The sequence below is a fragment of the Armigeres subalbatus genome, chromosome 2 (assembly GCF_024139115.2).
Source record: "Armigeres subalbatus isolate Guangzhou_Male chromosome 2, GZ_Asu_2, whole genome shotgun sequence".
In the NCBI taxonomy this organism is placed as follows: Eukaryota; Metazoa; Arthropoda; class Insecta; order Diptera; family Culicidae; genus Armigeres; species Armigeres subalbatus.
Window position 1 is genome coordinate 303407088 of NC_085140.1, and position 27034 is coordinate 303434121.

The 27034-nt window shown below is 38.5% G+C and overlaps 2 protein-coding genes across 3 annotated transcripts in view; both read left to right on the forward strand.

Annotated features, from left to right (window-relative positions):
• LOC134212509 (serine protease inhibitor 28Dc-like) overlaps positions 1-11348 on the forward strand; it is a 73818-nt gene extending 62470 nt beyond the window's left edge. The window contains exon 4 of one of the 2 annotated variants that reach the window (XM_062690456.1): positions 10143-11348. In XM_062690456.1, the coding sequence (XP_062546440.1) occupies positions 10143-11268 (1126 nt within the window). In that variant the 3' untranslated portion in view covers positions 11269-11348. Of the gene's footprint in view, positions 1-8392; positions 9701-10142 lie in introns of those variants that run through there. The other variant, XM_062690455.1, reaches the window with a different exon arrangement.
• Positions 11349-18826: 7478 nt separating this feature from the next.
• On the forward strand, positions 18827-24915 carry LOC134216654 (uncharacterized). The gene is made up of 2 exons (XM_062695504.1): positions 18827-18980; positions 24379-24915. Exons 1-2 carry the CDS (start codon positions 18933-18935, stop codon positions 24883-24885), a joined length of 555 nt encoding a protein of 184 aa, XP_062551488.1. The 5' UTR covers positions 18827-18932; the 3' UTR covers positions 24886-24915.
• The last annotated feature ends 2119 nt before the right edge of the window (positions 24916-27034 follow it).

Below are 27034 nucleotides of genomic sequence, written 5' to 3' on the forward strand. Positions count from 1 at the left end.
ATCTTCCCGTAAAGTTTGCAAAACCATTGAAAGATCCTTAATATGTTCTTTCAAGGATGACGAAAATATGATGATATCGTCCATGTAGACGAAACATCTATTGCCTAAATGTTTTCGAAGGACTGAGTCCAAGCAATTTTTATTATATGCACTACGCAAGTTGGGGTGGACTCAACTTCCACTCCCGTCTTATAAAGCACGATGCATGCTAATTAGTATACAAACATTGAAGGAACGACGGGAATATGCGATGCTATCTTTCATTAATGATGTTATCTCGAACAAGGTCGACTCAGAGGCAATATTATCTAAATTAAATTTTTATATCCCACAAAGACCTTTGCGAAATCGAACTTTATTTGCCTGTAGTAGTCATCGTACAAACTATGCAAAATTCGGACCCATAAATCAAATGATGGCTGCTTATAATAAACATTGAATGCTATTGATTTCAATACATCTAAAGACTAAATTGAAACAATACTTGCGTACTCAGTAAATGCTTGGTGTGTAATTTTCATATCGGATAAAAGTGTTTAGTAATTTTAAGTAACGGAGAACTATATTATAAGACTAAATCTGTATCAAACGGTCTACAAACATGATTGACGACAATAAACAAATTAATCTTTGAAACGTTGCCGGAGCATTCTTTAGACCAAACGGCATTCTTACGAATTCAAATTTTCCATGGTCTACGTTGAAAGCAGTCTTCGGCACATCTTTCGGGTTTATCTCTATTTGATGAAACCCGCTGGCTAAGTCTAAGACAGTGAAGTATTGCGCTTTTCCACAAGGCGATCAAGAATTTCACTGATCTCTGGAATAGGGTATCGGTCTGCAGGGGTCTTTTCGTTCAATTTCCTGTAGTCCACCACTATTCGATATTTTTTCTTTCCAGAGTTGTCCATCTTTTTTGGAACGACCCATATGGGTGAAGTCCAAGGAGACGATGACTCTCTAATTATACCAGAATCGAACATTTTCTGTATCTGTTCGGATACTTCCTTTCTCAAATGATAAGGGTATTTGTACGTCTTTTGATGAATCGGCTTTTCATCATTTGTTTCAATATTATGCTTAATTTCATGTGTGAAAGTCAGCTTCTGTTCTTCATTAAAGAACACATCCCTATAGGGCTTAAGTGCTTCCACCAGTTCTCGCTTCTCTTCTTTATTCAAATGATCAGAAGGGAAGTTTAATTTAACTCGCGTTTCATTCTGATTTAGAAAGAAACGTTCGTTCTCGTGCGGTTGTATATCATTTACCCTGATCTGTTTGTCGCTGGCCAAATGTACAACGGCACGGTTACATTTGGCTTCATATAGTCCGGGTTGTAACCTGATGCCTTTTGTTATGTTTAACTCTTCTTCTATGAGGAATGCACCATCAGCAGTGGTGCATATCTCAAACATATTCTCCGACTGCTCATGAAAGTTTATTGAACACTAGCTTTATGTACCCGGCCTTGCTCGGAATTGCCAGTTTGGTTTGCAGTTTTCTTTTACAATCGGAAAATGATAAAACCAATTGGTCAACAGGGCAATTGTGTTTACTTATTCGTACTTATGTTTACTTATTCGTATCATTTGATTAATAGAAGGCTTTTGCAAACATTGACTGATTTTGAAGAAGGGATCGTGGGTTTGAAAGGTCTTAGGGCAAACGTTAGGGCAAAAGGGCAAACGTCTATTCCTAAAGAAGGAAAAACATCCATCGATGCCATATTCCGGGCAACGCATAGGAAAAAAGGGAAAAAGAAGGGATCACACCCACGATTGACTTATTCCGGGCAAATGCCTACTTTTAAAGAAGCAATCACATCCACATTATTCATTGCTTTTCACTGGGCATACCATTATTTCGATGAAGGGTAACAATTATCATTGTTTTATACCCAGCAAATGCTTGCTTTCTATGCAACATTTTTCTGATGCCAAATGTCCTTCATGTCGAATGACCTTAGGTCAAATAGTGTTATGTTAATGGCCTGCTTCATTCAGGGATATGTCATTTTCAGGGAAATGCCATATTCTGGGATATGCGTATCGGGAAGTATCATTTTCGGGAAATATCATTTTCGTTAGTCATTTTTGGGGAAATGTTATCACCGGGAAAATGTTATTGTCGACGATTTGCTATTTTTAAGGAATTCAGGTTATTTGTTTTCGGAGCATTGTACAATGTCAAAGAACCTCGGATGTACTAAATAAGAGGGATTTTGAATTAAGTCGTTTTCTAAACAATACCCAATCCCAATACACCCCCCCCCTTCCCCACCAGACCAAAAGTCCATGCCTATGGCACTCCTACCCAATCTGATATAGTCTTCCTTAGACAGATAATATGGGTTCCAAATTTGGTGGACATCGATAAATGGGTTCAGAAGTCATGCTGAATTGATCGATAGCTAAACAATACCCCTCTCCCACACCCTCCCCCTTTTAAAATGACTTAACCACATCCACTAAAATCGCTTCCTTAGGACAGACAATATTTGATACAAATTTGGTTCAAATCGGTCATGAGGCTCAGGATTTACATTGAGTTGATCGATTGCTAAACAATACTCCTCCCCCCATACCCTCCCTCTTTTGTAAAGAGCATCCCTAACCTCTTATCGTCCTCTTTTTAAGATAAAGAATTTGTGTTCCAAATTTGGTTGAAATCGGCCAAGAGGTTCAGAGTTTACACTGCGTTGATCGATAACTAAGCAATACCACTCCCGCCACACCCTCCCCCTTTTTCAAAGAGCATGCTTAGCCCCCTATCGTCGTCTCCTTAACATAAAGAATTTGTGTTCCAAATTTGGTTGAAATCGGCCAAGGGGTTCATAGTTTACACTGCGTTGATCGATAACTAAGCAATACCCCTCCCCCCACACCCTCCCCCTTTTCCAAAGAGCATGATTACCCCCCTATCGTCGTCTTCTTAAGATAAGGAATGTGTGTTCCAAATTTGGTTGAAATCGGTAGATGGGTTCATAAGTTATGCTGGAACATACATACAAACATACAAACATTGAGTTTTATATATAGATATAGATGGATAATATTTTGAAAGTGAGAAATTCGAGTTTCCAATTACTAATTGATGATTGCTAGAGTCGATTTTAGCTTTCATCTTTGCAATGTTCTCGTAGCCGATTAGGCCATCGAAGAATTTATGAAATTTGAATAAATGATAAGGAAGTTTTTATCAAATGCTTCCTGAAAGAAATTAGCGTGTACTACCTTGTCGATCGCAAATTTCCATTTTTATTACTAATAATCGAAGGTTGCCTAAGCTTAGAAGCGCGCTTCTGGATTTATGTACGACTTGTTGGCCCCAGTGTCAACAAGGAAATTCAAATAGCCTTTGCTTGTGGGAAATCTAAAGTAAGGAATAAAATTCAAGTTTTCTTCTTCATTAGGCGTACCGCGTGAAAAATTTAGTTCATCAGCTTCCAAATTAATTTCGTCTACAAATTCATGCTCTTCTTCTTCTTCTTTTCTTCTTCCTCTCCTTCATACGGCTCAGTTTCCTCTGTATTATTTGTTTCTTCCCTGGGTTTAAACGGTTTACGATAGGGAATGTTTGGTTTTGTGTTCTTTGTAAATCTGCTTGGTATTGGGTGACGGGGACGTATGCAGTTTTGGTTTGAATGCAGGCTTTCGCACCTCTGCATTTTGATTAATGACTACGGCTTGATAAGCGTCCTCTAAAGATTTTGGTTTTGAATTTCGAATTATGGAAGCGAGAGGCTCGCTTATTCCATCTAAAAATTTAGTTATGGTCATTATTTCCAACAGTTGTGATGACGTTAAATGATGCGTCATCAGATTCGCTCTTATTTTAGTGTTTAGCTCTTTAATGTCACTGTAGAATTTTTGAGGGGAGCGATCCCCTTTTCTAACATGAAATAGGCTGTTTAAGTTTGTTGCCAAATCTCTTTGGTCCCCAAAATGGTCCCTCAGTATGTTTTTTAGATCCCCAATTGTGTTTGGGTTTCCGTGGGTGCACACTATGGCTCGTGCGTCACCCTTAAGTTTGTTTCTAATTGCCCGAAAATAGTGAGAATTGAAGGTGTCGGGTGCACCTCTCTCCCCCTTCACTTTGAACTCGTCGTAGAGTTCGTCTACTTCTTGGAGCCAAGAATTTAGCTCCTTTCTGTTACCTGAATATTCAGGCAATTATTTTATCGGATCGGGGATGTGGTAAGCACTCCCGCTCCCCTAACTAAACTTTGAAGCTCGGCAATTTCTTGCCGCAGCTGCTCAATCTCGCTAGCTCGTGTCTCCGGCATGATGTGGTTTTTGGTACGTATAATACGTATAATGAAACAGATAGAAGACTACTTACAGTAGATGTAATTTCATCCGTCGTTGCAGTGAGCGGACAAACAGTTGTCGTCTTCGGGGTGTCGTTGCGGCGCCTGACGATCCGGTTCCCTGACAGCTGCTAAGCGAGATGCGGCTTCCTCCAAGCCGATGTCGCTGCGATGTCAAAAGGGTAGAGGTCTTTAGCTTTTGCTAAACGTGACCAACGAAGCACTATCACTTTTGTTTCTTTATATGACACTCACTGTCAGTATCCCACTTCTGACACCAGTTACGGGATTTTTCGTTTGAGTTCACTTTTAAAAAAAGCAAATTTAATTAACTACACATTTATTACCACACTCGCTGTTGTTACAAGAAAGAGGTAGAGCCTCGTGTGCTCTATCGTTTTATAGAATTATACTGCTGATGCAGTGAAATATTATTCCTATCTCCTATCGGTGCCTTACGTGGCGTGATGCGCCACGGTTCGCGCCAAGCTACCTGTTCACTACTATTAATAACCCTACTGTTTTCCTAACGTTGAATAATTCGATAAGAATCAAATGATTGAACAACATATGGTAAAGCAGATTTGAGGAAAAAACTAAGGTGATTATAGGATGAAGCCCGTGGTGAATTTAAAATTCACCACACGTTTATCTACATACATTTCCAAAAGCCCAGATCTGGCGTAATAATTTCCGTACAGTGCCAAAACTCAAATTATGATTGTTAAGCATAACTAAGCAAACGATCTTCCATTATTTCAGCCCCATACGCGCTATTGTTCTTTCATCTCGTGCTCTTGAAAAAAATATTGGAAAAGCACGTGGTTTACAAAATGGCCGATTTCTGGCTTCGATATATAATCACCTTAAGTACCGCCATCAAGGGTGACAATGGGTCTGGGGGGTGAGAATGGGTCATCACTCTCACCGGCAGCCTGGAGGCCGGATAGCAAAATTTTTCAAAAAGGTCTCTTATATTTTAGTCTTCTTGCCCTTAGATACATTCAATCTATTCTACAAGCATTCTAAGTACTTGAAACAGTGACCCATTCTCACCCCCATTTGACCCATTTGTGCTTTAGTTCTTACTATTCTTGTTAATACTTATGAGTGATGGTCGGAAAAGTATGGAACGACTATAATTTACAATGATATGGAAATGCTAAATGTCATCTTCCAGACTTAGACGTACGTCGTACATGTTCATGATAGAATTAAAGGCGAAAGTATAGAATTGATAGTTCCGTTAGGATACCGCAGGCAAGAAGAATGTTTTTATAGAAGTCGATTTGAAAGCGAGCGGAGGACAATATTTGTGATATATCGCACAACCTTCCTGCACTGCACTGTTATTTCTTGTAACACTATTCACTGCCCTTGTCCCGTTCACTTTGCTCAATAACAAATTGACTTGCATGATTAGCATAGAATCCCGAGTAGACGAAAATAGCTTATTAATATCAAATGTTGATAAGATAGCAAAATGAGATATGGACATGATTGATATAAGAGATAAGTTAAATCAGTATTTTGCACTAAAATATCATGAGGAGATCAAGTTATGCTATTTGTAAGAAGTGATCAATATCATGTGCCATTAGTTTGTTCTTATCCATAGCAAATCTTGATATTCAAATGATATTTTAGTGCAAATTTTTGATATTGTTGCCTGTTCTTTTATCTTTTATATCAATCAAAACCATATCATGTTTTGTTATTCTGGTCATGGTTTCTGCCCGTGATGCGTTTCATGTAATTCTACCGGAGGACGGATTAAACTTAAACGGTCGCGATAGTGTGTAAGACGCGTTTGAATTTGCTTTAACGCTGTACTGTCGGTCGAGCGGATGGCCGATTCAGTACAAATATGCAGTTTGAACTTCACAATGCTCAATGTTCCCGTCGGATCGTTGTCGGGAAATAATTTTCACCGGATTACTGTCCGACATTCTGGCTACGTGCCCGGCCCACCGCAGTCTTCCGATTTTCACGGTGTGAACGATGAATGGTTCAAACAGCTGATGCAACTCGTGGTTCATTCGCCTTCTCCACGAACCGTCCGTCATCTGCACCCCACCATAGATGATACGCAACACTTTCCTTTCGAAAACTCCCAGTGCGCGTTGGTCCTCCACGAGCATCGTCCAGGTCTCGTGTCCGCAGAGAAGTACCGGTCTAATACGCGTTTTTTGGTACAGCGGCGAACTCTATTCGATCGGAGCGTCTTGCAGAGTCCAAAGTACGTACGATTTCCAGCCACTATGCGTCTTCGAATTTCTCTGCTGGTACCGTTATTGGCGGTCACCAGTGAGCCCAAGTACACGAATTCTTCAACCACCTCGATTTCGTCACCACCGATAGAAACTCGTGGTGAGTGGCTTCCATTTCTTGATCCTCTTCCTATAATGTACTTATGTACTTCGTCTTCGACGTGTTGATGACTAGTCCAATCCGTTTAGCTGTGCTTTTCAGTCTGATGTAGCCTTCCTCCATCCTCTCAAAGTTACGTGCCATGATATCAATGTCGTGGGCGAAACCAAATAACTGGACGGACTTCGTGAAAATCGTACCACTCGTGTCAATTCCTGCCCTTCGTATAACTCCCTCCAAAGCGATGTTGAATAGCAGACACGAAAGACCATCACCTTGCCGTAACCCTCTACGCGTTTCGAAGTAACTCGAGAATGCCCCTGAACTGTACTACGCACATCACCCGATCCATCGTCGCCTTGATCAACGCCTATCGGTTTATCCGGAAATCCGTTTTCGTGCACTTTGAAGTCGATAAATAGATGATGTGTTGGCACGTTGTATTCGCGGCATTTCTGCAATACCTGACTTACAGCGAACACCTGGTCTGTAGTAGAGCGTTCTCCCATAAATCCCGCCTTGTACTGCGCCACGAACTCTCATGCAATTGGTGTTAGTCGTCGGCATAAAATTTGGGAGAGTACCTTGTAGGCGGCGTTCAGCAATGTGATTGCGCGGTAGTTGCTACAATCCAGCTTATCGCCCTTTTGTAGATGGGACACACGACACCTTCCATCCACTCCTGCGGCAGAACCTCATCCTCCCAAACCTTGGAAATCACCCAGTGCAGCGCTCTAGCCAGTGCCTCACCACCGTGTTTAAACAGCTCTCCTGGTAGTTGGTCAACTCCAGGGGCTTTGTTGTTTTTCAGTCGGCCGATCTCCTCCTTGATTTCCTGGAGATTCGGAGCCGGAAGTCGCATGTCCTGCGCGCGTGCTCCTAGGTTTATTACCATACCGTCACCGTTGTCTGCCATATCGCCATTCAGGTGCTCTTCGTAGTGCTGCCGCCACCTTTGGATCACCTCACGCTCGTTCGTAAGAAGGTTCCCGTTTATGTCCTTACACATATCGGGCTGTGGCACGTGGCCAAGGCGTTCTTGATGGCGGTCGTTTGGACTTCCACGCTGCCACCGTTTCCATTTTAAGCTGACGCAGATGTGGTCGATTTGATTTTCTGATCCCACGTGACATTGTGAACTGATCGATGGGGGAAGAGCGATCACCGGACCTCCATGTCATTCAGTTCATTCCAAGTTGATTGCATATATTCCGGGTATTGAGCTACCCGGCGTGGTTAGTGGTTATGCCTGAAACTCGATTTACGCACATGCACAACAAACAATGACACATTTTTTGTCTTTATTATCGAGACTATCAGTTCAAAGCTGGCACGTCTCAATTGACGCAATTGTTTTCTTGAATAATAAAATATGTATAGATTTTAGTGGGATGTACTTACTGGTCATAAGACGAGTTAGTACTATCTCATTTAATACGGAAATATCTGTTAACTTACGATCATGTGGTGTGATGAAACACGAATTATTTTTAATCACGAGGAAAACTCTTTATAATCAATGAATAATCCAGAACCCGTGCGTGAAATATTTGTGGAAATGTTGTTTGATCTGCCATTTATTTAACTTTTTTAAGTTAACTGCCATATTATTAACTAATTATTAAGCATGAATGTAAAATACACTCTTTAGATTTTATTTTTAACATAAACGAACGACAAAATGCTCACAAACTGTTTCGATTCTTTTTCCAGAAAACCTGTTGAAATAGATGTTGGCAATGGGATATTTGCAGTCACCGGTAGAGAGTTCGATCCAAAATACCAATACATCGCAGAGAAAATCTATGGAATCGAGACTCAATATTTGGATTTTGAAAACAGAACACAGTTCGCTGTTCGCACCATCAACGACTGGGTTAAACAGCAGACACGCGGCAAAATTACGGAGATCGTGTCACACTTGAACCCTGACACAATGCTGGTCATAGCCAATACCTTGTATCTGAAGGCTGAGTGGGAAGAACCGTTCCTCAGGGATGGAACCAAGCCGAGACCGTTTTTCCCGGATGGACCCACCAGACCGTCCATTAATGTGCCGATGATGGTTCACGGCGGTTGTTTCCCGTACTACTACTGGAAAGAAATGCGAACTAAAGTGCTTGGAATTCCGTACAAACAAAACAGCACAATGTATGTCTTTCTGCCAGACGAATCGAACAGAGGAAAAATACGAACCCTTCAGAGCAATATCAATGCTCAAACTTTGAATAACATTATCAAAAATATGGAGGTAAAGACAGCGTCCGTACAATTTCCCAAAATGCATGTGCAGAACTCGTTCAACTTGAAACAAGTTCTCGAACAACTGGGCGGTTCCACCATATTTGACCGGGAGAAAAGTGATCTGTACCGTGTTCTGACTAACTTGACGCGACTCGGCGAAGGCGGAGAACCCGACATCGAAGACGTACTGGACTTGTTGGAGGACAACCAGGAAAACGCTGTTCTCGAGCTGAAGAACAACTTCGGAGACTGCATCACCTTTGAGAAAGACGTAGACACCGCCCAGCAATGCCTCCGCGATGCGCATTGTCGCTATGGTGGGCGGGTGTGCGTTTGCTGTGTCCTACCGAAGATTGGTCGCAAAAAGCGTCAATCCCAGAATTACAGCGACAAAAAATCTCCTCTCTTTGTGAACGAAATTATGCACAAGGTCGATGTGGTCGTCAACGAAAAAGGAACGGAAGGCGGCGCAGTAACGGCTACGCTGCTGGACAGAATCACTCCTCTGGTCAACTTCAAGGCTAATGGGCCATTTTTGATGTTGATCCGCGAAGAATCGACACAACTGCCACTCTTTTACGGTAGCGTGTACGATCCGACGCCTTAAACAATTAGGATTTGTTACCGATGATATTTTAAATTGGGGAAGTTACAGGTTTCAAAAAAATCATCGTAAAATAGTTTTTCTAGTTATTTAAGAAAATCTTATTCCATGAATGTCCATTTTAGTAAATGTTGAATTTCATTTTGGCTTGAATAAATGAGTTTAAAAAACCTTTTGTTTATTTATTCGATTTCACTGCATTTATTGGGCTGATTGCATGGCCAGCTCATGTTTCTATTAATCGGGGTTCCCATTGTGTTACCAAAGCACCATAGTCTCACGCATCGACTTCTTCTTTCAATAAAAATTTGTTTTTGCTTAAATATCTGTTATCTGTGACATTACCAAGCGTACTTACGAAGCTTATTTTGTCTAAACTGCAAATAGGTCCTCCCCAACCCCTTTTAATGCAATCTGTAATAATGATAAAAAAAATTCTTTTTGGATTATTTAACATTCAGATTTGTAATAAAATATTGACTAATACCTATGTACCTATGTACCTAATACCAACTATGTGATGAACTTATTGTAAATAATAAAAAATCACACAAATAAAGCACTGAAAAAAATCATCAATACCACATATGTAACGCGTCAGTTTTCCACTTTCAGGGAACCAGTCGAAATAAAAATAGCAAATGGAGTATTTGCACCCAAAGGGATGCAATTTGACCCTAAATTTCAGTTGATAGCCGAGAGATTCTATGGATTAGACACGCATCATGTCGACTTCAAAACTAAAATGCAGAATGCCATTCAAACAATCAACGCTTGGATCAAACGTCTGTCTCGTGGTAGAATATCAGACATTGTAGCACAACTCGATACCAGCTCCATGCTTGTAATGACCAACACTCTGTTCTTCAAAGCCAAATGGGAAGTTCCATTCATTATGGGAGGAACTAAATCGAAACCATTTTTTATAGACGGACCTAATAAACCTGCCATAGAAGTCCCAATGATGGTTAATGGCGGATGTTTCCCTTTCTATTACTGGCAAGAAATGAACACCAAGGTGCTTGGAATACCATACAAGCGGAACATCACACTCTACGCCTTCTTACCGGACAACCCAACCAAAGAAAAAGTAAGAACACTGCAACTTAATATCAATGCAACGGCTCTGAATGAGATCATCAATAAGATGGAAATGAAAATGGCTGCCGTACAATTCCCCAAACTGCACGTGCAAAACTTTTTAAATCTGAGGCAAACCCTTGACCAGTTAGGAGTAACCAAAATGTTCAACCGAGACGAAAGTGATCTGAATCGCATCTGGCTGAACCGCAGTTCCGTAACGATTCACGACTACATGGATGCCTTCGATTTCCTGGAGGACACTCGAGAAAATGCCATCATTGAACTACGCCATCAGCACAACGATTGTGTCATAATCGAGAAGGATGTCTCCAGCCGAGTTCTGTGTGAAGAAAGTATTCTTTGTCGTTACAAGGGCGGACAGTGTATTTGTTGTGCGGTACTGGCTTCCGCCAAGAGGCGTCAGAAACGATACAATGGATATTTTAACTCTCACCTGTTTGTGAATGAGATTCTACATAAGATCGATTTGGTTGTCAACGAGAGTGGAACGGAAAGCGGAGCAGCGGTGATACCGTTTATGGACAAGAACTTTCCACAGGTGAACTTTAAGGTTAATGGTCCGTTTCTGGTGCTGATTCGAGATGAGAAGACACAACTTCCATTGTACTACGGTGGAATTTTCGATCCGAGGTTCTGAAAATTGAACTCGGCCTAAGAAAGTACAAAACCGTACTTTTAAATCTATTACTTAAATACACTGAAACAATAAATATTGTATTTATGTTTTTTTTTGTGAATCCGATTAGATGTCGAGAAATAGTTAAATTACTTTTGTTTTTTTACCGTGCACTCGTCTTCCGTAGATGTGGTAACAGGCCCACGTTTAGTTAATAAATTACAATTACAAGATCTGGAAAACAAACCTGAAATTGCGATAAAACAGAATCGGTAAAGTAATCCCCACCGCAATCGATAAGCTAGACAGATGTTAAAACGCTTCGTCCTCTCACATTTGCTGTTCAGGACAACATAGGTAATAAACCATAAAAGATTGTCGCTGCAGTTTCCTTTGTTCGCGATCCCATACATGTTGGTCTAGAAACTGTGAAATCGAATATTGGCTTAGCTTAAATATTCAATCGAATCCAATCTCAATTCAGGTTAATACAAATCCAATCTAAATACATTCCAAATTCAACCCAATCCAGGAGGAGGCGGAGAAGGACCAACCTAATAGTTAGGTTATTGTTGGGGACAAAATAATACTTACGTGTCGTCTGTAACTAATCGGGAGGAAAACCGATTGCTTTGCAAACGTGTTGTAAGTCATGGCCTACTGATGCTCAATTCAAATTATGCCGCGTTCAAATTTAATTCAAATTCAATCCTAATCCAATCCATTTTGAATCTTATCTGTACGATTTCAAATCCAATTCAAATTCAATCCAAATCATCTTATTATGAAATCTTATCCAAATTTAAACCAAATTTAAATCCTAATCAAATTCTAATACATTTCGTTTTGGGGCATCTTCCGCTAGTAAATACGATCAGGTCTGTCAAGTATCGAAAAAAAAGTGACTCACTGTACTGCATTTTGGTATTGACAATCAGTTAATTAGACTTGAATTGAATTAGATTTGGATTCGATTTGGACTGGATTTGGATTAGATTTTAACTGGATTTGGATAAGATTTAGATAGGATTTGGATTGGATTTCGATTGAATTTGGATTAAATTTGGATTAAATTAGGATTAAGATTGGATTCGGATTAGATTTTCATTGGATTTTGATTGGATTTGGATTGGATTTGGATTGGATTTGGATTGGATTTGGATTGTATTTGGATTGTATTTGGATTGGATTTGGATTGGATTTGGATTGGATTTGGATTGGATTTGGATTGGATTTGGATTGGATTTGGATTGGATTTGGATTGGATTTGGATTGGATTTGGATTGGATTTGGATTCGATTTGGATTCGATTTGGATTCGATTTGGATTGGATTTGGATTGGATTTGATTGGTTTGGATTGGTTTGGATTGGGTTTGGATTGGTTTGGATTGGTTTGGATTCGATTTGGGTTGGTTTGGATTGGTTTGGATTGGTTTGGTTGGTTTGGATTGGTTTGGATTGGTTTGGATTGGTTTGGATTGGTTTGGATTGGTTTGGATTGGTTTGGATTGGTTTGGATTGGTTTGGATTGGTTTGGATTGGTTTGGATTGGTTTGGATTGGTTTGGATTGGTTTGGATTGGTTTGGATTGGTTTGGATTGGTTTGGATTGGTTTGGATTGGTTTGGATTGGTTTGTTTGGTTTGGATTGGTTTGGTTGGTTTGGATTGGTTTGGATTTGGTTGGATTTGGATTGGTTTGGATTGGTTTGGATTGGTTTGGATTCGATTTGGATTGGTTTGGATTGAATTTGGATTGGATTTGGTTGGGTTTGGATTGGTTTGGATTGGTTTGGATTGGTTTGGATTGGTTTGGATTGGTTTGGATTGGTTTGGATTGGTTTGGATTGGTTTGGATTGGTTTGGATTGGTTTGGTTGGTTTGGATTGGATTTGGATTGGTTTGGATTGGTTTGGATTGGTTTGGATTGGTTTGGATTGGTTTGGATTGGTTTGGTTGGTTTGGATTGGTTTGGATTGGTTTGGATTGGTTTGGATTGGTTTGGATTGGTTTGGATTGGTTTGGATTGGTTTGGATTGGTTTGGTTGGTTTGGATTGGTTTGGATTGGTTTGGATTGCATTTGGATTGGTTTGGATTGGTTTGGATTGGTTTGGATTGGTTTGATTTGGATCAGATTGGTTGGATTGGGACTCGATTTGGATTGGATTGGTTTTGATTGGATTTGATTGGTTTGGATTGTGTTTGGATTGGTTTGGATTGGTTTGGATTGGTTTGGATTGGTTTGGATTGGTTTGGATTGGATTTGGATTGGTTTGGATTGGTTTGGATTGGTTTGGATTGGATTTGGATTGGATTTGGATTGGTTTGGATTGGTTTGAATTGGTTTGGATTGGTTTGGATTGGTTTGGATTGGTTTGGATTGGTTTGGATTGGTTTGGATTCGATTTGGATTCGATTTGGTTGGATTGGTTTGGATTGGTTTGGATTGGTTTGGATTGGTTTGGATTGGTTTGGTTTGGTTTGGATTGGTTTGGTTTGGATTGGTTTGGATTGGTTTGGATTGGTTTGGATTGGTTTGGATTGGTTTGGTTGGTTTGGATTGGTTTGGATTGGTTTGGATTGGTTTGGATTGGTTTGGATTGGTTTGGATTGGATTTGGTTGGTTTGGATTGGTTTGGTTGGTTTGGATTGGTTTGGATTGGTTTGGATTGGTTTGGATTCGGTTTGGATTCGGTTTGGATTCGGATTGGATTCGGATTTGGTTGGGATGGTTTGGATTGGATTTGATTTGGATCGAATTGGTTGGATTGGGACTCGATTTGGATTGGATTGGTTTTGGTGGTTTGGATTGGATTTGGATTGGATTTGGTTTGGTTTGGATTGGTTTGATTGGTTTGGATTGGTTGGATTGGATTTGGATTGGTTTGGATTGGTTTGGATTGGATTTGGATTGGTTTGGATTGGTTTGGATTGGTTTGGTTGGTTTGGATTGGTTTGGATTGGATTTGGATTGGTTTGGATTGGTTTGGGATTGGTTTGGATTGGTTGGATTCGATTTGGATTCGATTTGGTTTGGATTGGTTTGGATTGGTTTGGATTGGTTTGGATTGGTTTGGATTGGTTTGGTTGGTTTGGATTGGTTTGGATTGGTTTGGATTGGTTTGGTTTGGTTTGGATTTGGTTTGGATTGGTTTGGATTGGTTTGGATTGGTTTGGATTGGTTTGGTTTTGGATTTGGTTTGGTTTGGATTGGTTTGGATTGGGATTGGGTTTGGATGGGTTTTGGATTGGTTTGGATTGGTTTGGATTGGTTTGTCCAGGTTTCAGATTTGGATTGGTTTGGATTGGTTTGGATTGGTTTGGATTGGTTTGGATTGGTTTGGATTGGTTTGGATTGGTTTGGGATTGGTTTGGATTGGTTGGATTGGTTTGGATTGGTTTGGATTGGTTTGGATTGGTTTGGATTGGTTTGGATTGGTTGGATTGGTTTGGATTGGTTTGGATTGGTTTGGATTGGTTTGGTTGGTTTGGATTGGTTTGGTTGGTTTGGATTGGTTTGGATTGGTTTGGATTGGTTTGGTTGGTTTGGATTGGTTTGGATTGGTTTGGATTGGTTTGGATTGGTTGGATTGGTTTGGTTGGTTTGGATTGGTTTGGATTGGTTTGGATTGGTTTGGGATTGGTTTGGATTGGTTTGGATTGGTTTGGATTGGTTTGGATTGGATTTGGTTTGGTTTGGTTTGGATTGGTTTGGATTGGTTTGGTTGGTTTGGATTGGTTTGGATTGGTTTGGATTGGATTTGGATTGGTTTGGTTGGTTTGGATTGGTTTGGTTTGGATTTGGTTTGGTTTGGATTGGATTTGGATTGGTTTGGATTGGTTTGGATTGGTTTGGATTGGTTTGGATTGGTTTGGATTGGTTTGGTTGGTTTGGATTGGATTTGGATTGGTTTGGATTGGATTTGGGATTGGTTTGGATTGGTTTGGATTGGTTTGGATTGGTTTGGATTGGTTTGGATTGGTTTGGATTGGTTTGGTTGGTTTGGATTGGTTTGGATTGGTTTGGTTGGTTTGGATTGGTTTGGATTGGTTTGGATTGGATTTGGATTGGTTTGGTTGGTTTGGATTGGTTTGGATTGGTTTGGATTGGTTTGGATTGGTTTGGATTGGTTTGGTTGGTTTGGATTGGTTTGGATTGGTTTGGTTGGTTTGGATTGGTTTGGTTGGTTTGGATTGGTTTGGATTGGTTTGGATTGGTTTGGATTGGTTTGGATTGGTTTGGATTGGTTTGGATTGGTTTGGGATTGGTTTGGGATTGGTTTGGATTGGTTTGGATTGGTTTGGATTGGTTTGGATTGGTTTGGGATTGGTTTGGATTGGTTTGGTTTGGATTGGTTTGGATTGGTTTGGATTGGATTTGGTTGGTTTGGATTGGTTTGGTTGGTTTGGATTGGTTTGGTTGGTTTGGATTGGTTTGGATTGGTTTGGATTGGTTTGGATTGGTTTGGATTGAATTTGGATTGGTTGGTTTGGATTGGTTTGGATTGGTTTGGATTGGTTTGGTTTGGATTGGATTTGGATTGGTTTGGATTGGTTCGGATTAGTTGGTTTAGATTGGTTCGGATTGGATGAAAGTCTTATCCAAACTGGTTGAATTAAATGTGGATCGGATTTGGATTGGATTTGGATTGGATTTGATTTGGATCGAATTGAATTGGATTAGGACTCGATTTGGATTGGTTGGTTTTGGTGGATTTGGATTGGTTTGGATTGGTTTGGATTGGTTTGGTTTGGTTTGGATTGGTTGGTTTGATTTGGATTGGTTTGGATTGGTTTGGATTGGTTTGGATTGGTTTGGATTGGTTTGGATTGGTTTGGATTGGTTTGGATTGGTTTGGATTGGTTTGGTTGGTTTGGATTGGTTTGGTTGGTTTGGATTGGTTTGGGATTGGTTTGGATTGGTTTGGTTGGATTTGGATTGGATTTGGATTTGGATTTGGATTGGTTTGGATTGGTTTGGTTTGGTTTGATTGGTTTGGATTGGTTTGGATTCGGTTTGGATTCGATTTGGATTGGATTTGGATTGGTTTGGTTGGTTGAATTGGATTGGTTTGGATTGGTTTGGATTCGATTTGGATTGGTTTGGATTGGTTTGGTTTGGTTTGGATTGCGTTTGGTTTGGATTGGTTTGGATTGGTTTGGTTCGATTTGGATTGGTTTGGATTGGTTTGGATTGGGTTTGGATTGGTTTGGATTGGTTTGGATTGGATTTGGATTGGTTTGGATTGGTTTGGATTGGTTTGGATTGGTTTGGATTGGTTTGGATTGGTTTGGTTGGTTTGGATTGGTTTGGATTGGTTTGGATTGGTTTGGATTGGTTTGGATTGGTTTGGTTGGATTTGGTTGGTTTGGTTGGTTTGGATTGGTTTGGATTGGTTTGGATTGGTTTGGATTGGATTTGGATTGGTTTGGATTGGTTTGGATTGGATTTGGATTGGTTTGGATTGGTTTTGGTTGATTTGGTTGGATTTGGATTGATTTGGATTGATTTGGATTGGTTTGGATTGGTTTGGATTGGTTTGGTTGGTTTGGATTGGTTTGGATTGGTTTGATTGGATTTGGATTGGTTTGGTTGGTTTGGATTGGTTTGGATTGGTTTGGATTGGTTTGGGATTGGTTTGGATTGGTTTGGATTGGTTTGGATTGGTTTGGATTGGTTTGGATTGGTTTGGATTGGTTTGGATTGGTTTGGATTGGTTTGGATTGGTTTGGTTGGTTTGGATTGGTTTGGATTGGTTTGGATTGGTTTGGATTGGTTTGGGATTGGATTTGGACTGGATTTGGATTGGATTTGGTTTGGATTGGGATTGGTTTGGGTTTGTTTTGGGATTGGTTTGGATTGGATTTGGATTGGATTTGGATTGGATTTGGATTGGATTTGGATTGGATTTGGATTGGATTTGGATTGGATTTGGATTGGATTTGGATTGGATTTGGATTGGATTTGGATTTGGATTGGATTTGGATTGGATTTGGATTGGATTCGGATTAGATTGGATTTAGATTGGATTCGGATTGGATGAAAATCTTATCCAAACTGGATTTGAACTGAATGTGGATCGGATTTGGAATGAATTTGGATTGGATTTGATTTGGATCGAATTGAATTGGATTAGGACTCGATTTGGATTGGATTGGATTTTGAGTGGATCTGGATTGGATTGGATATGGATTGGATAATAATTTAATTTGGACTGGATTGGATTAGAAATGGAATTTGTTTTGATTTGGATTGCATTAAGATTGGATTTGCATTTCTTTCCGCAAAAGTGCGCAACAACAAAATTTTATTTTTTAAGTTTTTCGGGAAAAAGGGACAAAAAACCAAACAGGTTGAAAGTTATAAAACTATACTTGACGAAAAAAACGACAATATTTTCGAATCCTTGAAAAGATCCAATAAGGATCGAAACTTTGGAAAAAGGAAACATATAGGGGAACTGTTCCGTTTTCCATCTCACTGTACATATATTCATCTCATCGCGAAACAAAGAAATTCCGCACCAATTTCGTCGCTTCTTTTTGCTAACATGCATGCTCACTGCTGAAAAAAATCACAAAAATAATAAACAAACAAAATACCTTTTCATTGCTTTGTTTTTCGTGAGACCAATATCGGAGCTATGAGATGAAGTCCAGGAGCAGTAACCCTAGTTGTTTTTCATTCAAAAACCAGGCTGAAACGCCAAATAAATCACCGAAAAGTACAATAAAAGAGTAGTAAAAAAAAATTGATGTGGGAGAGTAAAAAAAAGACAGACAGACAGAATCACCGTCTTCGACCAGAGGTCGCACAGACTGAATACTTAACATCTAACATGAGACAACGGACAAGACATTCACACAACACCCAATGGGCCAGTGGAGAACTTTTCGCTTTACGAAAAGTTTTCTTCTTTCCGGCGCGGGAATCGAACCCACACTCCACAGCACATGCGTCTAGACGATTGATGTCGCTAACCACACGAGCCCTGAAGCGTCGTCTGGGTCACTAAAAAAATATTTATTCCATGACAGGACATGGAAGTCTTATCTACTAGTTATTATTCTAAGCATATAAGCATATATGCATCTATCTATTAAAATAATTGAGAAATTTCAATTTTATCACAAAGCACAACATCCTTTCATGACTGCCTTTCATGCGAAATTGATCAAAGAACCCACGATACTTTCATTTGGTAGCCTGCGATATAAAAAGGTGCTTTGCTCTCTGTCTTATGACGATCATAATCTTTTGCAGTACTGATCTTAACCAATCAAAATCCAATGCATGTACAATTTTAATGTGCGAGACAGACAAGAAGGGACTGCATACTTTCAGAGCATCATCGGGAGTATTAGATGTTGGACTTACAAATTCAAATAAAGAATATGCGAGATTGTGCTGAGAATTTGACCCCCTTTTTGCGACAATTCTCGAACATAACTGTCTATTTGAAATGGTTCTGAATGTTGTTTGTGATTGGACAAATTGGACATCGGCAAACTTGCACGTAACAGTTGCATACAAGCTGCTGTCACGTTATAGTTTCTCACAGAACATAATTTGTTAACAGTGTATTTTCATTTATCAAAAAAAGAATGAAAAACTTCAACAAAAACAAGACTTAAGTGTTGTTTATTGAAATACAACTTGAATTTGAATAATACAAAACAATAAAATGCATGACATACTAATAAATATCACCGAGGACGAAAATATCATTCAGGTAATAATTAATTATACGCATGAAATCAAAATCTGTTCAAATCCAAAATATTTATTAAATATAACCGTATTCATTATCAAGGGTACCGTAATCCAGGGAAACTTTGATCGCCGGGGTATCAGTGCAACCATTTTCATGAAATGAATAAATTATTATTTTCTGTTATTACTAGTACTTTTGTGAGTTAGGTATCTTAATCTTGACTAAATTTGCTGCTGAACGATATAACCTTCGGATGAATTTGCATTTATTTTTCGCCAAAATTTGGAAAATTTATCAACATTAATTTTTAAACACACAGCAAGCTGCCAAAAAGCACTAAACAAATATAATAACAAACAAATTGAGCTCGTATCTATTGTGTGATAAGTACATCTTATTTTGCACTGGGACGGGACTTGCAAAGAGGAAAAAATTTAACTTCATCTGCAACCAGCAAGCGCTGTCACGAATTGTCAGATGCAACCAGCACCTTTTTGTGTAAAAGTATTGGTATCCCTCAAAAAGTATTCCGAATGATTTTGTTTTACGAGTACTTTTTCACTTTGAAATGTATTCTAGAAAAGCCAGACAGCTTAATATTGAACTGTTATGAATACGTGTTTTATTTCCGATAGGAAAATCTTTATAAAAATAAGTTTACAAATCCGTAAATCACAAACACTTTTATTGTGCTCAGAAGATTCTACCCGGAATTTAGGTGAAACACTCAAGGAAACAGTTGAGAATCGATGATCAACTGTGATGAAAAGAAGAACAAGTGTCAAAACAAGGAAAAAGAAGCCGTCTTTGCAGGTCTCGTCTCAGATTTTGCACATCGCCTCAGTGTAAGGGATTCCAACTACCGTGGGGCATCGAAATCCGTACACTTAAGCACCTTAGTATATGAAAAAGTCATTAGAAAATAGGAATCGAATGTAAATAAAACATTTGATATCGACACAGGAGCATGAACGCTTCTTTGAACTGTTTCACATTTACTCATTAAAAACTACGAAAAACATCATAAAATAATGAATTAAATCAACTACTCCTGACTCGAAATCCGTCCACCGTCCATCCGTCGAATCAAAGGATCAAAATCCGTACAGCTATTTGTTAACTAAATATTTAAATTGAAACAGTCTGATTGACCGAACTACCACTGTAAATAGTTCGATACACACCTTGAGAAGGGATCCCTTTGATTTGTATTCCGCTGATCTTATGTAATGATTCGCAATAAGCAATAAAACACAGTTACTTTTGGTGCAATTATGCTCTACCCGAAAACAAAATGGCGGCACAAACTCCGCGTTTGGTGGGTGAAGATTTGTTTTTGATTTTTGTTGTTTTAATTTCAAAGCCTTCTTTCCAATTCTATGCTCTAAAAGCTTACTGCCAAGAATCTGAACAGGATAAGATTAATTATTTCTACATTAATTACCTTTAACCCCCTTTAATTTATTGATATCTCATGAGGTGGACGGATTTCGGTGCTGTACGGATTTCGGTCCCGCACGGTATAACGGCCAACCTTAAGGCGGTTAGAGACGATTGCTTTATAGATAAATGATTAAAACGTTTGATAATCATAGTTACCGTGGGGCATCGAAATCCGTACACTTAAGCACCTTATGGAACGTACACACGGTCAAGCAGTTTGACCAACATTGACTCCACCTCTCGTTTATTCAAACATCCATCAAGTTTTTCCAACAGCAGCACGAACAATCAATTTATTAGACCAACAATATCACACACGAACGACCGAAGCGCAAACTAGAGCACCAACCATCAAAAAATATATGAGGGTTTGTGCAACTTCACTACAAATGCTCAAACATGTTCGGCGAACCTTGACTCCGCCCCCGACTACTCAAACCAAAATCAAACCGTTTTAATTTTCTCCAACCGAGCCACCAACTGTCAAATGGTTGCTCGAACAACTTCACACACGTTCAAACGAAGCAGCAACCGAAGCGTTTTCTTGGGGGCGGAGTCAATGTTCGTCAAACTGCTTGACTGGTGTGTACGTTGCATTAGTATATGAAAAAATCATTAGAAAATAGGAATCGAATGTAAATAAAACGTTTGTCATTGACACATGAGCATGAAGGCTTCTACTTTTGAAGTGTTTCACATTGACTCATTACAAACTACGAAAACATGATAAAATAATGAATAAAATCAACTACCCCCGACTCGAAATCCGTCCACCGTGGACGGATTTCGAATCTAAGAATCAAAATCCCTACAGCTATTTTTTAACTAAATATTTAATATGAAGCAGTCTGATTGACTAAACTACCACTGTAAATAGTTTGATACGCACCTTGAGAAGCGATACCTTCGATTTGTATTCCGCTTATCTTATGTAATGATTCGCAATTAGCAATTGAAACACAGTTACTTTTGGTGCAATTACGCTCTACCCGAAACAAAATAGCGGCAAAAACTCCGCGTTTGGTGGGTGTCGATTTGTTTTTAATTTTTGTTGTTTTAATTTCAAAGCCTTCTTTTCATTTCTATGCCCTAAAAGCTTACTGCCAAGTATCTGAACAGGATAAAAAAAAATATTTCTACATTAATTAGCTTTAACGCCTATTAATTTTTCGGGTTTCGATGCTGTACGGATTTCGATCCCGCACGGTACCCCAAATTGAAAAATCCAAAAACTCGACAAAACAGATTTTTAATTAGAAAACAAGTTTAAAATTATCAAATAATCAAGAAAACAGCCTTATAACGTACATGGAGCAGTGACCAGATCATTTCGGTGAAAAAATGGGACAAACGCACTTGCAAAACGGGACATGTCAAATAACCATGTGACGAACTTCAAGAACTGTAGAAATTTTTAAAATGTATGGGCTTAATTTCCATTTCCTGTGTAAGAAGTTAGAGAAAAAATTTAGAGTGAATCATTCACCACCAAAACCTTCTATTGTATTAAGTTGTACGCATTTTTCAAAATATTTTTAAAAATGTTTGGGATTTTGAAATTTTATTTTAATCTACTCTTAAACATGAAAACAAAAACTTTGCCAATTCTGAACAGGTAACAATAACAAAAAATAGTCAAAGTACCTTACCCAAAGCCGATCTGGGCATCAGAGAAATAAGAAAAAATAATTTTACGAAAAAAATGTCAAAAGACCAAAAGACAAATGCGAAAAGAGCAATCGGGCCGAAACTCTAATTTCCTACAACGGAATCCCATAAATCCCGCTAACACGTATTGTGAAATTTGCAGACAAGCTCCTGATCTGTAAACTAGCCTTAAAATACGTGATGACTGAAATCCCTCGGTTTGAAACTGCTTTAATTTTGTTCTGCTGATTTATAATTTTTTTTACACTGGTCGATTTTGAAATATTCAGAATTATTCAGAAACACTTTGAATGATATCAATCGATTGAAAACTATGTGGTAAATCCGATAAAAAAAATTAAATTACCTAATTCGCCAGAAAAAAAATGAAAATGAACTAAATCTGGAAATTAAAATGTCTGTCCCTGCGCTTCATTTTATTGGCCAAATTGTAATGCCTTCTTTACCATTAACTGTTAAAAACCTTAAGAAAAGTCGATCCATGCAAAATACATAACAGCATAAATAGCATTCTTTTGAAAGCAACACTTATAACAAAACATCTAACACGTTTTTGATGGGTTTCCCTCCTAAAATATTGAAATGGTTTGAATAATATTTTGAAGCTCTTGGAAGAATTAATGAAAAAACGGGATTTTTTAGATTACGACGGGACAGCACAATAAGATCTATAAAACGGGACTGTCCCGTTGAATACGGTACGTATGGTCAGCCTAAGCAGTACTCGTTTTAAAAATATTATAAAGGCCATGATTTCACTTACGGCGGAAATATTTATTAAAAAATTTAAAAAAATAAATGTTCCCCCGAATAACGGTATTCTAATTTACGTTCGATTACGATCGGGGAAAATTTTCGAACATTCGTACGTAAATATAATCAAATTACAAGTCAAAGCTTATTGTAGAATCAACCCCAACCACACGACTTTTTTCTTTTCAAAGATTTTCATAGGAAGGAATCACATTTGAAATAGAAAATGTTAGAACAAATATTATTTGGAAAACAAATAAAAAGTTTTTTATTATAAATACAGACCCCATTTAATATTTTGATTTTTGATTTTCAAGATATTTTACATTCCTTAACTTATTGCGACACTGTTAGGCAGTGTGACACTTTTCTACACCAACGTCGAAATTTAAGCGTTTTCCTTGGATTTTTTTTGTATGCCGGTTTTGAGATGTAACCAATTTTTGTATAAGGATAATGACATCTTTCTGAAATATTTTCCAGATATGGCACGATGTCTACGTCCGAAGAGGCTTATTTTCAAAACATCAGTACACCCAGTTCTTTTTTTACACGGTTGGTTTTGAGTAGGTTATGACCTTCAGCGTCAATGAAACTATGAGTTAAGCCCACGAAAAAAATCACAAAAAATCGAAGAAAATTTAGGTGGTACTTAAAAAACTGTGAAAATTCAGGTTAACCGAGAAATTAATGAATACCAACCGTGTAAAAAAAAGAAATTTTCAACATATTAGTTCTTGTTGACATCTAATACCAAGTTCTGCATCTCCTCTTCACGATACATACATAAAACGCTCAAATACATGACGTTATTCGTTGAAATTGACATTTTAACGGAGACGTGCCAGCCTCGGGCTGAAAGTCTCCTTAATATAGACAAAAAAAAAAACATTTTAAAAACTAACCTAATTCGTCCTATAGTAGACCCCCTGGGGGTCCATAAGAGGAATTTACTTCCCTATAGTCGACACCTCATTCGATTTTTATGTTCCGTTTCGGAACGTTCTTCTTCCCTATTGTGGACCCCCAAATTATTCCTATAATGGACACTCTCGTGTTTATTTTTTATAGAATTGTAAAAAAAATCATCTAATTTTACTTTCCATAGCATTTCCAATGCATGTAATCAAATTATAGGATTGTAAGGTAGGTTCTCCCGATGGAATTTCATAGCAAAATGTTTAAATTGTGATGTAATAATGTAAAAATGAATGAGGGTTCACTATTGGTTGGGAGTCCTCTATTGGGCACTTTACCCTATAATCTTTCCTCTTTCACGTAGGTGCATCTTTAAAATGTTCTATCGGGGGTTACATTCCCTCATATTTTTGGGGCTATCATTTGAGATTTCTATGGAGTTCGCACCAACAATAGTGAAATTTTTTTTTCTAGATCCCCCGATAGAACATTTAAGTTTACCCACGATATGAAAGAGGTGCTCATATACTTTCGCGTGGTAGGTGTTTCAGAGGTACTGATTTTTGAAAAATATTTCCCCATAGAGACACCGTGATGGATTTCTTATTCATAATATCATTTTGTTTCTCTCCAGATTATACATCTACTGATCGACCATTTCCTGGAATTACCAAAATCATCTGCAACCCGATCCAAGGTGGCATCTGCTCTGAAAGTGACCAACCCAGCATCGGAAGATTTAACCGTTACCCTTCGGTTATTGGATAACCTATTTCGGCAGTACTGCCTGTCCGAGATCGACGAAAACGAACTCAAGTCACACTTCTCCAATTTGAGTTCATCGATGCAAACCGCCCTGATCGCAGCGATTAATCTTCGGAAGGATGAGATCGGTCAATTTCTTATCAACGAAGTCAACGCCCAAGACAATTTACTGATGGAATCGTTCGATTGGGACGTCAAGTGGATCATGGGTAATAGTAGCTTGGCTTCGACGCGGGAGCAGATCGCAACGGTGGCGCTCAACTGTAGAGACAAAAACCAGCAGTTGAAGATGGTGCGATTCGAGATGAATCGAGAACGGTTGGCTGAACTGATTGGGGTTCTCGAAGGGTGCGAAGGAAATGATGTTGATATGTGATAATAAAATGTACAGATGATGTTGAAATAATGTTGATATTTAAATATCACCTAATATCACGAGCTCCGTAATAAAAAGTTTGCTTCCGTGTCAAAAACCTTCTTCTTCTTTTATGGCTCTCATTCCAACTGGAACTCGGTCTGCTTTTTAAACTTAGGATGTTAACGATCATTCAGTAATTTGCGTTCGATCATTTAGTAGTTTGTCAATAACACATTCCAGAAGCTGAATTTCAAAATATGTTGTATGGTGGACTTCTAGTGCGAAGGTTTTTCTACAGAGTTCCTAATGGTTCGTTGGTTGCCCAACTAACATTTAATGTCAATGTAAATGTTATTTCAACTCGTTTATACGGCTTCAAGCTGAATATGTGTGCTATACATATGATCAATAACTTCTATTCAATTCCTTTACCAGCAAATCTGGCGAATCTATTCAGCTATTTTTGACGTGCCGGCACAACTACTTTACAGCATGTTACACAATTTTTTCTCAATCTTTACTAAACCATTTAGTAATATAATTCGCTTCTGTTGCGCTTATTCAGATTTTTTGAATCTGTTAAATAAGTTTTATACAGCCACTGAATTCAATTTGATTAAATATTATTTGAGAGGAGAGTAAATTTCGGAGTCTATTTAATGTTTTTTTTTTGTGAAAACTGCAATATCAATTTTGTTGCTACCTAGATTCGAACTCCTGATCTCCTGATTCAATGGGCGCTGCTCTGTCATCACCGTCACTTTGACATATGTTTTGTTATTTACAAATTATGGATGTGCTTCTTCGCATACCCTATAGGTTATTTTGCTAACGCTATTTTTGGATTCATGCTGTATAAACGTTAGAAAGAGGTCTACATGCTGCTTTTAGCACATAAGCTTAAAAATGATGCTTTCAGCATTATTTCAACCATTATTCAAACATTTATCAGCATGTTCTTTTGGGTAACTTTAATGCATCATCAATCGTTGAAATTGTTTTTAGGAAACATTTTCTCGATCTGTATAGATGCTACTCTGCTGCTAATCGTTTAACAGCAGCCGTCAACAGAAATATCGCTTCTAAATGGCTTGTTTTCTTACACTATCTGTTAGCATTAATGACAGCGCTTTGTCAGTATGTATGTATGTATGTAGTTAGCCACCATCCTGGCTAGAGTCTTGCTCTGCATGCGGTTCCACTTAACAGTAAGGTCAAATTTCAATATCATTTTGAATTCAACATATTGCTGTATGAAGGGCCAAAAATGGGGGTGGTGGACCTGTAAGCAGAGACACTTACACGAAACCCACGGGAAAATGAGAATCTCCTTCCAGCAAAATGATCCAACAAAAAGAATAATGAAATTTGCAATACTTGTCAAGCTTTCCACGGGATGGTTTGTTTGAAGAAGGGCGCGTCAACTGGTTAACAACTGTTGGAGATAAAAGTGATAGACGCGAACGACTAATACTTTCCTTCCTCGACTCCGATTGGCTACCACTTCATTGTCCAGTTGTAACTTCATTGATGCCCTGATGCACCCTCCCAACCCCATCTCATATATTCACAGTCAAATCAGTAATATTATAAAGGGAAATTAAGGCATGTGTACAAAATATATGTAATACTGATATGGTAGATTATCCTGGAAAGGTACTGTGCTCCGATACTTTACTCAGTAACATCAATTTCATTGTAAATTTAGGTTAAAAATAACTACTTCCTGTAAGCACAACGTAATACGGTGGTGTTTCGGTTGACGAATACCCTTATGACTTGAAGAATACTCCTATGGAAAAATGATTATAAATATATACAATATATAATACAGCTTGTGTATACTAAATACAGGATACAGGATAAGAAGCAATGTGATAAGTATGAAATATGAAATATGTAATAGTAATCCATATTTAAAATATAAAAAGCAGCGATAAACATAATCTATACATTCAATATAGTAAATATTATGACCATAATAGCCTTGTCAACAAAGGCCCTGCATTGCCAATCCGAAGAAAATGTTTCTGGTACAGTCCGGAGGGTGATGTGTTCGACAAAGGTCCAGTAAGAGATGTTTTCGATTTTGGAGCATTCTTGATTCCCCGATACAGTGCGTCATTGTGCCCGCCATATGAAATTGCTATGGTCAGATAAATACATA

Bases quoted from the DNA above. Each gene is read 5' to 3' on its own strand.
- LOC134216654 (XM_062695504.1), top strand. From the start codon at position 18,933: ATGCATGACATACTAATAAATATCACCGAGGACGAAAATATCATTCAG. The intron at 18,981-24,378 runs GTAATAATTAAT...GTTTCTCTCCAG, and splicing joins AGGACGAAAATATCATTCAG to ATTATACATCTACTGATCGA.